We start from the raw sequence: 15,274 nt of genomic DNA, 5'->3' as shown, positions 1-15,274 counted from the left end.
CGAAGAGTGGTTTGGAGCCGAGCTCTTTAAAGCTCATCATCAGACATAAAATATTTATTCTCCAGGTCAGTCCCAGTCAAGGGGTCCGGTCCAAAGGCATGTTCGATAGATGTTCTGAAGCTGTTAAACTGGGCTCTGGGCGGTCACCCAGGGGGGGACATGACTTGTTCCAGTCTTCTGCCCAAAAACTGCAAGGATGGTCTCCAGCTATCCCTTTTACTATCTAGAACATGGTCATAGCTGGTTGCTACGTAGCAGGTTTAGAGGAAGAGATATTATTAGCTCTTCAGGACCACAGGTTAACATCTGCTCTCTCCACCATGAGGCTAGACGGCATGATTCAGTTAAAGATTATAAATGCTAATCAGAGATATCTTTAAGTTCATTAATAGGCCAAGGAATTATTTTCTTTACCTTGAAATAAAATTCTGATTTAAAGTCTCAAGAGGCAATACAGAGGATTTCTATAAAGGCAGTGAAAAGGTGAGTGAAATAATACTGGAAGACATGCACAGCACACAGCGCTAAATCCTTCCTAATGTTTCTTAAACTGCAAGTGTAACTTCAGGGAAGGGAGGAAAGCTATGATGCACTGCACGGTTCTGCAGGGGCGAGATGCAGGCTTTCATGTAATAATTTATTCCCTCTGATTAATTCACGGTGCCCCTCTGGACGAAGCGATTGCAGTGGAGGTGCCCCTACCCCCCCACAAACCCGGACCACCTGCTGGGCCGGGCCCTCTCTGCACCAGGAAGAAGTCATGCCGTTCCCATGGTTACCACACCGTGAGGTTTGGCCGATGGAGGACCCTGATCTTAAATCTGCGCCAAATGATGAAGTGTGGGTTCGGCTGATACAAAACATCTGCATCAGCACTGATCCCAGGTCAGCATATTCTCAAAAGGAAAACGACTGCTGACAAGCCCAGAGCTGGGCCTGGAAAGATCAATGTTAACAAACTGACAAATGCAAACCTTTAAACATACCAATGCTACTGGATAAAACTTTATTCTTCTTACACAAGAACTCTGCATATCTCTTCAAACAATCTATCACTTCTAACCTGTGGCAAGAAGATGTTCTGTAACCTAAACCAATTTTAATTTTGTTAAATCATAGTAAATTATAATTGCATTTTATGTGTCATTTGACACATAAAAATATATATTTTTACTTAAGTAATTGAAAACAACTAAAGTCAGGTTCACTTTTGAGCTAGCAAAGTCTTAGTATCTTAAGTTTGTATTTGGGAATTAGCATGTTGCTATCATCACTGTCCTGAAGATATTAAAACACATCGAAATTCTGTTCCATTTTTAAAATTCAGTTAGCGTAACATCATATCTCCACTATTTGATTGACTAAAGTGAATAAAAAATCACCTAAATTGTGGTTAATTTTTTTAAGCTGTAAAAAAACCTGCAAACCTTATTGCCATTGATTTTCTGAATCTCACTTACTTTCTGATCTTCTGTTAACATTACAGCCTCTGTTTGTTGACTAGACTGTCTGGAAAATAAAATATCTTAAAATGTGCTTTAAAAAGTGTTACCCCTTTTCAAAGTAGTTGTGTTAGTTTGATTAAAAATAAAGTTTCTTTTATGACGTTTTGGATGACGGGAGAGGGTCCTGACTGACAACACGAGTAAAACACCTGCCAGATCTTCGCAGAATCGACAGAGATCTTGCTTTAGCAATACAAGCTTTGGCCGCTTTGCCAGCGTGACATCATGGACCTGCTTCCCAAAGCTGAAACCACACGGGAGGCTGAAACCCACCAGTGATTCCAATTTAGGTCTCCAAGCTCAAATATCACAGCCCAGAACCCTCAGATGTGGCCACAGATATCGTTCGAATTAAACCCGAAAAAGGACGGGCTTGAGCGCATGGCTTGTCCTGTGGCTTCTCCATGAAGGGGTATTTTCGAATGCTTCATATATTCCTTAACCAGATTCCCTCCGCTGGCTGAGGCTCACATGCTGTTCTCATTTACTGAACGTTTTATATTAGACGAAAAAATAAAAACAAAAAAAAAACGCATGGCTGACATCAGTCCCGTTGAATAATATGTTTGTTGAGCGGTTATGACATGTCTTCTTTTTAGGCTGCCCCCGGTCCGGCCGTATGAACATGATAACCATCTCCCGGCAATTTTAACACACTACTACTATTAATAACACTAATAATACATTTGCACACTGGTTTAGTGAATTATTTGTTGTCTATAAACTTGGGTTGCACGATATAAAGAAAAAAGATCATATACATTCTGCGATGTAATGTAAAAAAAATATTTCAGCTTCATGAAAAATGTTACAAGGACATAGTCTTTATCAGAGACCCACAGAGCAAAATGACCAAAGCAAAAAGATCCCATGGAATGAAACATTTCAATCTTTTACATTTAAAAATAGTTAAATAGGAATTGATGAATAATTGAGCAAATAAAAATTGTATGTACCCAAGGCGATCCATGTTTTCCTTGCATGTCTTTTCTGAGAGTCCAACTTTCACGAATGAGCAAACAAATGTAACACTAATCCCGCACCTATAGCAACTAATGCATTGTGAGTGGGAAGTCACAGCAGAATTGGGTACTGAAGATCAATGGGAACCATGGGATGCAATGACCCCCCCACCAAACACACACACGGTCAGATTCTGTGACAATAGTAGACAAGGAGCGGGTGCTTTTAGGTGGGCAGTGTCCTGCCATTATAACACCTTCACACGGCACGACACCCCCCCCTCTACCGCCTCTTCCCCTCCATGTTCTCTTCTTCCTCACATCAATTAAAGCCCATCCATTTGCCTGCCTTGTACTCTATTAGCAGCACACTCCCCCCCACACCTCATCTCTTTAATCTCGTGGAGATGCTTCTATTGATGGGAGTATTGATTTGATGTTCGAGCTATTCCCTTTCATCTCTTGCTTCTAAAACTCAAAGCGGCTCATGGAGAGAGCCTTGTCTCGTGTGCGCTTTCCACACTTTAACTCGTTGAGGGCGGCGTGGCTGATGCCCGTTGTTCTGGCCTCTCATCTCTGTTTCCTCCCTTGGTCACTCCCCTGTCTTCATCACTGTTGTGATGATCACGGAGTTTGGGAAAAGACCATAAACTTTGTACGACGAAAGGGAAAAGCCACTAAAGTCACCATTACATCCTCAATTCAGATTGTCACAGGTTCTCCAGTCTCTGCCACGCTTCCAAATACATCCCCATTTGGAGAAGTTGGTGTCTAAAATGCAAATACAAAATCTCCCACAGGCGTTGTGTTGGGTTGAGACCTCGTATTTGAAGGTTGTATCATCTATTATACAATTTTCGAACGGAACCCATCAGGATAGACGTTCAGGATTTAACTTTAATTTGCCCCCTCTCTGGAAAGAGCAGAGCCCTGGCTGGAGAGGAGGGCTAAATGTAGTCCCTCAGACGTTAGCAGGAGCCCCTGACATCTGGGGTGGATCTGAACCACATGCTGCTCCTGGCTTTTCGGGGTAGGTTCTGGGTAAACTGCTCCCATTCTCTGGAGAACCTGGTCGTCTTGGTTGTCTTGGCTGGGGCGCTCGCGCGCACGTTCTCCAGGGAATGTGGTTGCCAGAGGTTTCAGGGCTGCGGTCAGGCTGCCGCACAGAGGGTGGTATTGAGCAATCGATCATCTGTACAAATAACATAGTCAGCGATACGCGGTATGTAATTTTCACCCCAAAATAAAGTGGCGGGGCTCCCTCGTGCTTGCTCCTCCTAGAATAGTGTTTACAGAAGGCACAAGAGTCCTTCGCCAAGCTCTCAAAGGGGCGAACGTGACCCTGGTGAGCTGCTTCCATGCCCCTGTGGTGCATTGGTGCTTATTTACATTTTTACATTTTCAGCATTTATCAGACGCCCTTATCCAGAGCGACTGGAGCAACTTAGGGTTAAGTGTCTTGCTCAGGGACACAATAGTAGTAAGTGGGATTTGAACCTGGGTCTTCTGGTTCATAGGGGAGTGTGTTACCCACTAGGCTACTACCACCCCTATTTGTCCCGCGCCTTCATGAATTGTCCCTCAGTGATTTGTAATGTAAATATGTGGCTACATCGCTCGTTCAAACACTCCCCTTCCTCTATCAAGCCACCCTCTTCATCCTCCCTTGGGACACTTGGCAACACTAATGTGCCTCTGGATCCCCGCCCCCCCTTTCAAGATGTACCCCGGAGCCAAGACACAAACCGGGAGCAGCTCCCCTTCCCATGATGCCGCAGTGCGGCCCTCTCCGATGCCGCAGATAAAGTCCCCGCCGGGGCCGCTTCATCCCGGGCCAAGCTCAACATGGAGGGACGAGTGCACCGAACCGCTGCGACCACGTTCCTTCCAGGCAGCCTTTGCGCTGCTACTGCAGTGTGCGGCTGGTGTTGACAGGCTGCCTTGGCCGACTCTCGAGCATCTGCAACCGTCACGAGCCGCAGCTCCAACCCTACTAACAATTGCTGCCACACCACAAAGAACAGGATGAAATAACCAAATGACAGCCTATAGGGTTTCACGGACAAATGTCAGCTGTAAGGGCCTACAGAGCTGCTCTTACAAACTCCGGAGGAAAAATCTCGCTTTGCCGCTGTCTTCAGCCGTTACGGGGCAATGAAGACACTCTGCGCGAGGCCCAAGGCTGACGTGGTTTTGGTGAGTTGCTAAAAGACCGGGCAGGTGAGGTTGCCACCGAGACAAGGCCGTGAGAGTTTCCATCCGTGCTGCCATGCGTTGGAGCATGTGTGGCTGAATTTTCCCTGGTAAACCACCAGATCTAACCTCACACATCTGTACCGAACATTAGAAAATGCACAAAACAACCTTGCACGCCAGGCCTGCTCACTTTACCCACGACGCTGTGCCCACTGCAGCTATTCAGCTCCGCAAATCCGGCCGACCTCAGTTACTCTCCCTGTTAGCGCATAGATGAACGACTCGCAGCAGGCGGGCTTCCAGAAGTGCCCGCATTGTGCCAAATTCAGATTTATTACATTCGCTTCCAATTTACAAAATACAGCAACAGTTAATCCAACATGAATTATGTCTTTTCTGCAGCTTTAATGCATACATTTGGATAGAGAAGCAACAACTTTTAATGACACTCGGTAAATCCAACACCCACTCCAGGACCCCAGAATCAAACAGGCCAGTCTGTCAGTATTTAAGCGTGTTAATCTGAGTCTTTTGTGTGGCAAATTTACCAAAAACCAAGAGGGGTCCCCCCTGTTTCCTTTCATCAGAAATGCCTCACATTGACATAACGTTTTGTTAATGAACTTCTAATTGAAAGCAGCCCTCCCTTGCTTGGCATGAATTCACGGGAAGGAAAATCTACTTGAGCCTGATGCTGGAATTATGTCCATGTTTGATTTGACACATTACTTTTTTTGGAGGGGTTAGGAGCCTAGGAGAATGGACAGGATGGGAGTTTGATATATGATTGACCTCCTTTTGAAAAACCACAGGGAAAGGGGCCTGTGGATTTGCCATGATCTCATTTGCAATACTGCTCCCACCGTAAATCTTTAAGATATCTGAAATATATATAAAAAAAAAACTTTAGCATCTCCACGTGGTTTTTCGGAGGGAAGGTTTCATCCCACCACATCTGCCGAACCTAAAATAATATCCTTTTTTTTTTCAGTTTAGCGTGGCCTGTCAATACCATAAGTGGCCTCTCGTCTGGAGCACTGCTGCGAATGGCGACAGGGTGGAGGTCGAAAGAGGGACGCCGCTTCAGACCTGCACCTTAGGACGACCGAGTCGGCCGCGAAAGAGTTAAGGAGCTTGACGTTTGACTGTTTGAAGTCGTTCGCAGTGAGGTGCACCAGGTGCACGCGTGGTTACCATCTTCTCATTGTTTACTGCGAACTCCCTTCCGCTTGCCGCGCTGCCTGTTCACTCCTCCCCCAGCACTCAAATCAGATAAGGCTGAGAGAAGAGAGAGACAGTGAGACAGGCCTGCCACACACACACACACACACCCTCAACTGCTTTCTCACATGTAAGCATGCATGAAGTTATTCGTACAAACACACACACACACACACACCTAGACACAGCACTAAACCACACTCCACTTTGCCTTCACTCTACTCTCAGTTCTTGGCCTTGATATCGGTGAACACAGGATGTGTGTGTATGTCAGAGCCTGCTTACCCACAGCGATTACCGTGTGTGTATGTTTGGGTGTTAAATACGGATGAATGACAAAGAGGCCTCGGCCTTAAAGAAAACTAGACGTGAAACCGAGACCGGCCATTACCAATTAACCCCCATTTCCATTCAAACGGTGCGCATTTCACCCGGACCTCTGACATCTCGCAATGTTTAAATAACTCCACAGCACTATAACGGCTCACACGTTCACCATTAAAAGCCACGACGCTCTGCTTTTTAGACGGGGTTTCGTTTTTTCCCCCCTTCCTTCCCTCTTTGATATCCACAAAGACCTTGCTCCAAAAACCCATAAGCGAAGGCCTATTTTTAGCTGCAAAATGCTTTCCAGTTGGCTCCAGATGATCATAGAGGGGAAACCACACAGAAAACCACATTCCATAACATCTTAGCGAGGGCTCCAGCGGAACTGGGATACCTCCTGTTTAACCAGCAGGCCTGTGGGGCACCTCTGCAGTGCCGGGCCAGCAGTTTCATTGCTAATGCAGGTTCATCACCGTTCTGTTTTCCATCTGAGATCTTCAGTGCAACACAGCCCATTTATAAATAAGTACGTGTCAATACCTTTGTCAAAATCTGCTAAAATTGCATATCAAAATAGTTCTGGGCACATCATAATATTTCCAATAATTATTCTTAACATCATAATTACCAGGAATTACTAAGTGTTCATCAAACCCTGCAATAGGACGAGAGACGTTCTGAAACCATTGTGGCCTGATCACCATCTCACCTTCTTATAGAACTGTCTTTCATCTTGTTTTGACCACAAGTAAAACGACATGTTTTATCATTAATGCAATATTCGGTCATGAACATCATTTCCAAGTTTTCAGTAACGTGTTCTCAAAAAGGATCCTCAGCCACTTGAATACACATATATATTAAAAGTGGGACTATACTGGTGCTTAATTCATATTTTATGAATTTTGCAGTCAAATTTCTACGCAGATATGATCAAATGTATAATTAAAAATATACAGGGTATATTTAGGGTGGTAGTAGCCTAGTGGGTAACACACTCGCCTATGATCCAGAAGACCCAGGTTCAAATCCCACTTACTACCATTGTGTCCCTGAGCAAGACACTTAACCCTAAGTTGCTCCAGGGGGGGGGACTGTCCCTGTAACTACTGATTGTAAGTCGCTCTGGATAAATGCTGTAAATGTAAAAATAAGGTCTGGATGTCATTTCAGAAATGTGGGACTGAAGATGAAGACTCTGGAGACCCTGGAGATGGGACATTGCCCCATTTCTACCCTCTGGGAAACTACACATTCAAACTCACTCACAGACACCTGCATGTACGGTCTGGCGCACTTTTACACGACAGCAGTAAATTCAGCAGAACTTACTTGAATCCGCAATGATCTCATTTACAATCCTGATGCCCTAAATCTGCAACGCATTTGTCAGGAGACGAAGCGGCAGCAGCCGCTCGGCGGCATGTGAGCTTACAGGGCCACTGGATCCGAGAGAAAGGCCCCGTCCCGCCGCATCTGCAGCTCGGCCCTGGGCCCAAAAATCGAACGCTTCTCGTGGTGACAGCCAGCTGCTGACTTACGACTCCAGGCAGGTGACAAATTAAAGGAAGACTCGCCGCCTTGGTAGCGCCGTGAGCCACCAGGACCTTTTCCAGCTCGCCCGTGAGGACCCTTCTGTCGGCACAAGGATGTGAAGGCTGTGCCTGAGGATCAGTGTTATCACTCATAACCCTGTATCGCTCTACCCAGACCCTTCATTGTGAGGGGACATAAGTCCCACCAGCAAACTCACTGTGGCCTCACACAAACACAGACACAGAGCTCAAAGGACAACAGACTACACTATACGCTTATCATAAAACACCCCCTTCTGCAGTCAACGGCGAGGAAAATATTCTTCAAACGATAACTTGCCTTAATTACCATGTAATTAAAATGTCACAAAACCCAGAATCTGCTCGACTAAAAGTCTTGACTTGTGTTTGTTCCGGGAGTTCTATGGTTGGATTTTTTTTGGGGCTTTTTGAAGGAGAACGAAACTTCTGAAAGCTCTCCCGACTGTTTGGTTTGTTCACGATCCTCTCCGTCTCATGCACTGCAGATGTTTCAGGGCAGTTCTTCTTCTTTCTGTTTTCCACATTTTACTAATGAATGTTTGGGATTAAGCATTAACAACCCTGCTTTTTCTCCAGAATGTGCCATGCAGCCCAGAAAAAAAAAAATCTAACACAGACTAATGTTGTCATTGTGATGGACGAATCTGTCATATTTCATTAGACAGAAAATCAAGCACATGGCAGCCATGCACACACAATGACAGTCTGGTTGCTGGGTCAGGGACACACGAGTCCCACAAGGATCTGATCTAACCTTCCCACTGTTGAGGTCAGTCCACGCCTCCATCACCAACCCCTCCCCTCTAACACACCACCAGCACCAACCCCCCTCCCCCTCCTGAATTAGTGAGTGCCCAGACCTGGTGGAGCCAGCGCAGCCACATGGGGCAGAGCCACGTGGGTGTGATCGGCCGCGGCCCTAATCCCGCTCCATCTGATACCCATCTAGTGGCGGGCTGCGGGGCGCAGGGCTCTGCCTGCACCACCCACCCATCTGCGCCAGGCACCCATCAACCACCCTGCCTCCACCACTGCGCACGAGGGACGGAAGCCGAGAGGCCAGCTGGGCACGCCTATCCTCGCAGTCTGCAGCCCCATGTTAACCTGGCACTGCACCCACTCTCTGTCTGTATGTGTGTGTGTGTGTGTGTGTGTGTGTGTGAGAGTACGTAATGTTCATGTGTCCTAGACAAGTGCCCAAGTTGCCCTTTTCCCAGAGATTCAACGAAGGTCGGCGGCCCACATTTACCACAAACTCCTCTTGCCAGGTACCGGGCACCACCGGGCAGCACCAACACACACCCCACCCTCCACTCCACACACGACCTCGCCAAGAAATGCACACTGGCGGGTCTAAAAGACCTGAGCGCCTCACACAATTGAAAATCGAAAAATGGAATGATCCCATAAAACACGCGTGCACTGCAGAAAGAAAAAAGAAAAGGGAGAAAATGAAGAGACGCAAGTGCAAACAGGTCATAAAGGGCCGCGAGATGAAAGGCCCGGCGCGCCGCAATAGCCCTTCGCCGTGCAAACAGTCAGTCATTTGTGTTAAAACAGTGGTAAACATCAATTTAGCTCCAGCGCTGGTTGAGGCTCCCAGAAAATACGCTGTTTGAGGGACGTCTTATGACCCATTACCATGAGGATACAGGCACAAAACCAAAAAAAAAAAAAATGGCAGGCAAGTACCCCACGAGCTCCGACGTCCTTCATCTTTTTGAAAGAAAGAAAGAACAGGATTGTCACTTATGCAACGTGTTAAGCACTGCCAGGAACAAACAATGGACCTCGCACCTCACAAGAGTGGGTTCTGGTGCGGCCCCCCCCCCCCCCCCCCCCGTCCCACCTCGCACTGCCCCGTCGTCGCCCCCGACGCCTGACAAATGGCCACACAGACACAAGCACCTGGGTGAGAACTGAGAGCCGGGCCAATCGAAGCCATGTCGACCGGGCCTTTCTCCGTCCAGGAGACCACTGTTTCCTGGAGACCCCCAACCCCCAGGGTCCCGACACATCACCCCGAACACACCTCGACCGGTTCAACTGGTCATAACGTCCCTAAACGAGATGTCCACGCTGTCTCTCTTTTTATTAGGACGAGTGACAAATGATAATGCGTCACAGCGGCGTTCAAAGGTTATGGTTCAAATGGAGGTGGGGAATTTCTCTTTTCATTTAGCATAAGTACGCCCTTCTCATTTAGATTTTATTTCAAGAGAAAAACTAGAAAGAAAAAGTGGGGTCTGATTCATTAAGAGAGCTGTTGTGGTTAAAAACGTACAGTACCCGAGCGTCAAGAATTGAAACAAAAACCAGATCCGTTTCATCAAATCAATTCAAGGGTAATCATTTACATTTACAGCATTTATCAGACGCCCTTATCCAGAGCGACTTACAACTAGTAGTTACAGGGACAGTCCCCCCCTGGAGCGACTTAGGGTTAAGTGTCTTGCTCAGGGACACAATGGTAGTAAGTGGTTCATAGGCGAGTGTGTTACCCACTAGGCCACAACCACCCCAGGACCCCTCTTGATTTAACTAACAAGGAAAAGTATGCTTGGTAAGCAGGCTACATGCACACTATTCCAGTTACGAGACATTTCACACAGGTGGGGAAGTCCAGAAGCCGATTGATAAAAAAGAACCCACCCCATTTCCTCATATTTTTTTACGATAATTAAGAAAGTATATAGGGTGGTAGTAGCCTAGTGGGTAACACACTCGCCTATGAACCAGAAGACCCGGGTTCGAATCCCACTTACTACCATTGTGTCCCTGAGCAAGACACTTAACCCTAAGTTGCTCCAGGGGGGGGACTGTCCCTGTAACTACTGATTGTAAGTCGTTCTGGATAAGGGCGTCTGATAAATGCTGTAAATATAGACAAATGCAATTAAAACACCACTGCCACTTTCCAAAGGATCTTCAAAAATTGGAATATGATGAAAATCTCTTTTGGGTTGTAATTCAATTCAAACAGGTTTCTACACTTTCCGAAAGCTGAGCTACTGGATTCCTCGTTTTATAATTCCCGATTGATTCATAATCATCAACAGAGTTGTTTTCATTGTTGAGTTAAAATATGAAAATAAATGACCTTTTCACGATTCCCCTCGCATGGGTGCTGTCTGTAACCCATTAACCAGGCGGCCTGAGAACTGTGCGTCTGTGGCTGTTTGGGGAGGGGGTGGCGGGCGGGGGGGCGGGCGCGCCCACCTGCTCCATAAACACCGGCGGCGCGGCCTGCAGTTCGGCTCGGCCGGGTAAGTCAATGAGTCACCTTGGTGCCTCCGCCCCCCCGCAATTCCCCCCCCACCCCGGAACGGCGGGGACTGGACCAGCGTCTCCTGCCGGAAGCTTCCGGCGGCTGGGGGCGCGTTTACGAGAGCGGCGGCACTCCTGTCCCGTCTCGTTTCGGCGCGCGTGTCATAAACACGGCAGCCCTCGACATGTTCAGAGCCGCACCCTGCCGGTCTGAAGCGCCCCCAACGATAGCCTTCACCTCTTCCGAATGGACTTGCTTTGGCCAAAAGTCGTGTCGCGTTGTCTTTTACGAAAAAAAAAAAAATAAAAATAAAAAATACATTTCAAACCACACTCCCTCGTGAATATTTACGGCTGCGAGCACCGGAGGGAATTCAACAGGTTTTTTGATATTTTTCTAAACGTTTCCGCCTCTTGAAATGGATTCCTGCGCAGTTCTCTCGAGGGCTCCGTCCAGCCACTTCAAAGGGCCCGCTTATCGCCGTCCGTATTTAAATCGTCAGGCTCCGACACTTCCTGCTGCCTGACCAACCCCAGGACATGAAGACAGAAGGCCACCTCCACCTGAGACTGTGCCGGGACCCTTCGGCCCTCCCGTGGCCGGGTACGGGGACGGCTGTCCAGGCTAGGGGACATCAGTTCACTTTCAAAGCGTTCCAAGTTGTTTAATTGAATAACCGCAGTTACGCACTGCGCTGGCACAACACCGTGGCGCATTACGAGCCACACGTCGCAAAAAGGGCGTGAGGACAAATACGCACACACACACACACACACACACAAAAAAAAAGGCTTTTCTTAAAGAGCCGCAAATCCGAGGATGACTCCTTATCGTCCCCGGCCAGGAGTGGAGCGCTCCAGCCCCAGCGCTTCAATGGACGGATTACGGAGTCTAAGCCACTGTTCCTTCCATTGTTTACCCAGAGACTACGGGCTGGCCGAACAAGCCAGAGTCAACACTGCTTCACAATGCAAGACAAGAACGTGTTATCGGGGGGGACACGTCCAATCCCTGGCTTTACGTGTAATGAATCCTTTAGTCCAGGGATGGACGGGACACTTAGAGCCCCGAGACAGTTTCCTGCACAACAGCACATTCAGATGGATTATTAGCATGGCGTCTTTTATAAAACTGAACAAAAAAAGAAATGTCCATGAATGTCAAAGTGTTTATGGGTCCGAGTTCACGGAGCACAAAGGAAAGAGCCAGAAAGTTGCAGGAAGTGTCTGGTGAGCCCACCCAGACTCCCGTTGCCAGATAAACCGGCACCTGTCAGAAATCCCTATCCTCCCATACCATACTGGTGTTGGACTGGGATGGAGACGAGGGGGAGAGAGAGAGAGATGGAGATGAGGAAAACGGAGACATAAAGACGCGAGGAGCGAGAGAAGCGGTGGAAGGAGGGAGAGGGGCGGGCTGACCCTTGGTAAAGACGAGTGGATTGTCTCCCGATGATCCTCTCTAATGAAACAATGTGGTGTAGTAATCCAGAGAATCACACACACACACACACACACACACACACACACACACACACACACACACACACACACACACACACAGAGCAGGGGACAAAAGGGAGATGGGGATTTTTCCGCCAATCCTCCCTTCTCCCAGAAGCTGCTGTGATGACAACTGATATCTATATTAATTTGAAACGAAGGCCACAACGCTGCTCCTCATCCCCTAAAACCCCCCGACTTTACACAAGAGACGAGCAGGACCATCCATGTGCGGCGGGATTATTTTTTTTTTTTTACATCTTGCAGAGGGAATGTCCAGCGACCTTCCTCAACTCCCCTGAACCCCTTCAGTGGGGGACACGACAAAACACGAGTCCACTTTCTTTAAGAAAGTCCCGGATGGAACAATGCGAGTCGGGTTGTAGCCCTGCAGTACGTAAAAAAAGAAAGAAAGAAAGAAAGAAAGAAACGGCCATTTAACCTAAACAGTCACGCGCCGGGCAGGCGACACCTTCAGCCGGAGGATTCCAGGCGCGCTGCTCCCGGCCACCCTGCAATAACGCCGGTGCCGGCTTTCAAGTCGCAGGTTGTGCGGCGTCGCCGGCTAATTACAAGGGAACGCAACAAGTGAGCATTGTGCGGCGTTCGGGAGAGGGACCCGCGGCGAGGAAAGTGCTCGAAACGATCTTCGCGGAGCCGCTCAAATCCGGGCCTGAAACCGAATACGCGCCGGGGAGAAAAGGGCGGCGCCGGGCCACACTCTTCCCTTTTCATCTCCGACTCACGCGCCGCCATTTACGCTTCAGCGGCGTACAGTAATTGTCTGGGAGGCATTTATGAGTTTCTGGAAACAATTCACAAGCGGTCAGTCCGACTCATTACCCATTCGTCAACGGATTTAAAAAAAAAAAAAAGAATAACACAACGTCCCACCGAACCAAATCCGGATGAAGTGACATGAGTACGTAGGCCCGGACGGGAATTACTGACTAAGTTCCACGCCGGCAACCGAGAGCGCAGTTCGGGAACCGCGGGCCCTATTGGTGGTTCCAGAAGGGAACGTTGGTGTGCTGATAAAGTGACGTCTCTCCGCAGATTCAAACACGAATGAAGCTGGTACGCACGTGTGGATGTGCAAAAAGAATAAAAAAATGTGCATTGGGCCATAACTTTTTTTTTTTTTTTTTACAGACAGAACTTACAGACGGCGACACGGATCCGTTGGCCAGGTACGGGTCCGGCAGCATGAGGAACGGGTATCCCGAGTACGCCGACGCTTTGTACATCGACCCATCTTGGTGTTTTGACACTGGCGGAGAGAAAACACATCACACGTTTCAGCGCCCTTTTCTCCGATCTGGTTAACGGGCAGATTAACGCCTCCAAAAACACACACACACACACACACACACACACACACACACACACACATTTCTAGACCTTCTAGCAGGGGGTGGGGGGGTAAAAAATTAAAACTTCTAGATGACAGACTACCTGGACCACAACTACCTGGCCTGTCATGGCTGCCACCGTCAACATTTCTTCTGCCTGGAAGTGTGGGTGGTAGTAGCCTAGTGGGTAAAACACTCGCCTATGAACCAGAAGACCCGGGTTCGAATCCCACGTACTACCATTGTGTCCCTGAGCAAGACACTTAACCCTAAGTTGCTCCAGGGGGGGGACTGTCCCTGTAACTACTGACTGTAAGTCGCTCTGGATAAGGGGCGTCTGATAAATGGCGTAAATGTAAAGACACTTGTGACTATCTGTGATGATTAAGACTTAATGCTTATTACACTGTCGTAAGCGCGGCGTCTGCAGGAAAGTTGGCCCAGAACTCACCGTCGTCCAGATGTTCCCTGTGTTTGTCCGCGTAGCCTCGCTGCTCGGCCGCCTGCTCTCGCCGGATCACCTGCAAGCAGCGGAGGAAGGGCGGTGAGCGCGACGCGGGGACGGGGTGGGACGCGGGCGCCGGGGAGCCGGGACCTACCGCCGCGCTCGGGTTCTGGTGGGTCTCGGACTCGTTGACCAGCGACGACTTGAGGTCGGCCAGGTCCCGCTCCGTGAAGCCGCTCTCCGGGATCTTCTCGTCCTGCTCGCCTTCATCCTTGAAGGAGATCATCTCGTCGTTCGCCCCGAGGTCGTCTCCCCCGCCACTGTTCAGCTGCGGCATTTTTAAAAAAAAATAAAAATAAAAGGAGCTCCGCGAGAAACAAACCCCCCTCTCACACGCACACAAAAAAAGAAAAGAGATTTAAAAAAAAAAAAAAGAAAAGAAATCAGTAGCACTTCGCGGTAACTAAACGAAAGGTTCGTCGAGGGAGGAGGGAGGGGGGAGAAAAAAGAAAGAGAGAAGAAGAAAAAAAAAACCCAAAAAAACTTTTATTCTGCTTTATTATCCAACGGACGGCGGCGGAAGAGAGGAGCAAAGTTGTCGTGGCGGCGCGGCTCGGCAGCAGTGCGGCCCGGCAGCGGCACGACGTGCATTTGAGCTGCGGACCGGGCTGGGACCGCCGACATCAAAGAGCCCCGGCCGGGTGATTGGCACTTCCAGTCACTCGTTCGGGGGGGTTGAGCGATTGTTCCAGCGACGGGGCTCCCCGCTCTTAAAGAGACACCGCCGCCGCTCGTTATTCATGAGACTTTTTTTTTTTTTTTTTTTTTTTTAACTATCGCAACTTTAAAATAATAGTAATAAAAAAAACGCACTCGCTGTTTTAAACAATTCAAGTTTTTTTTTTTTGGTGCTTTTTTT

The 15,274-nt window shown here is 48.2% G+C and overlaps 1 protein-coding gene across 6 annotated transcripts in view; it reads right to left on the bottom strand.

Moving 5' to 3' along the window:
• Positions 1-14,752, bottom strand: part of tcf7 (transcription factor 7) — a 31,709-nt gene extending 16,957 nt beyond the window's left edge. For 3 of the 6 annotated variants that reach the window (XM_028982385.1, XM_028982386.1, XM_028982387.1), the window contains exons 1-3: positions 14,510-14,692; positions 14,362-14,431; positions 13,722-13,828 (exon numbers count right to left, since the gene is read on the bottom strand). In XM_028982385.1, the coding sequence (XP_028838218.1) occupies positions 13,722-13,828; positions 14,362-14,431; positions 14,510-14,692 (360 nt within the window). Of the gene's footprint in view, positions 1-13,721; positions 13,829-14,361; positions 14,432-14,509 lie in introns of all 6 variants that reach the window. The other 3 variants (XM_028982384.1, XM_028982389.1, XM_028982388.1) reach the window with 3 other exon arrangements.
• Between the last annotated feature and the right edge of the window lie 522 nt (positions 14,753-15,274).

The sequence above is a fragment of the Denticeps clupeoides genome, chromosome 6, assembly GCF_900700375.1.
Source record: "Denticeps clupeoides chromosome 6, fDenClu1.1, whole genome shotgun sequence".
In the NCBI taxonomy this organism is placed as follows: domain Eukaryota; kingdom Metazoa; phylum Chordata; class Actinopteri; order Clupeiformes; family Denticipitidae; genus Denticeps; species Denticeps clupeoides.
This window is presented reverse-complemented; position numbering and strand designations above follow the sequence as displayed.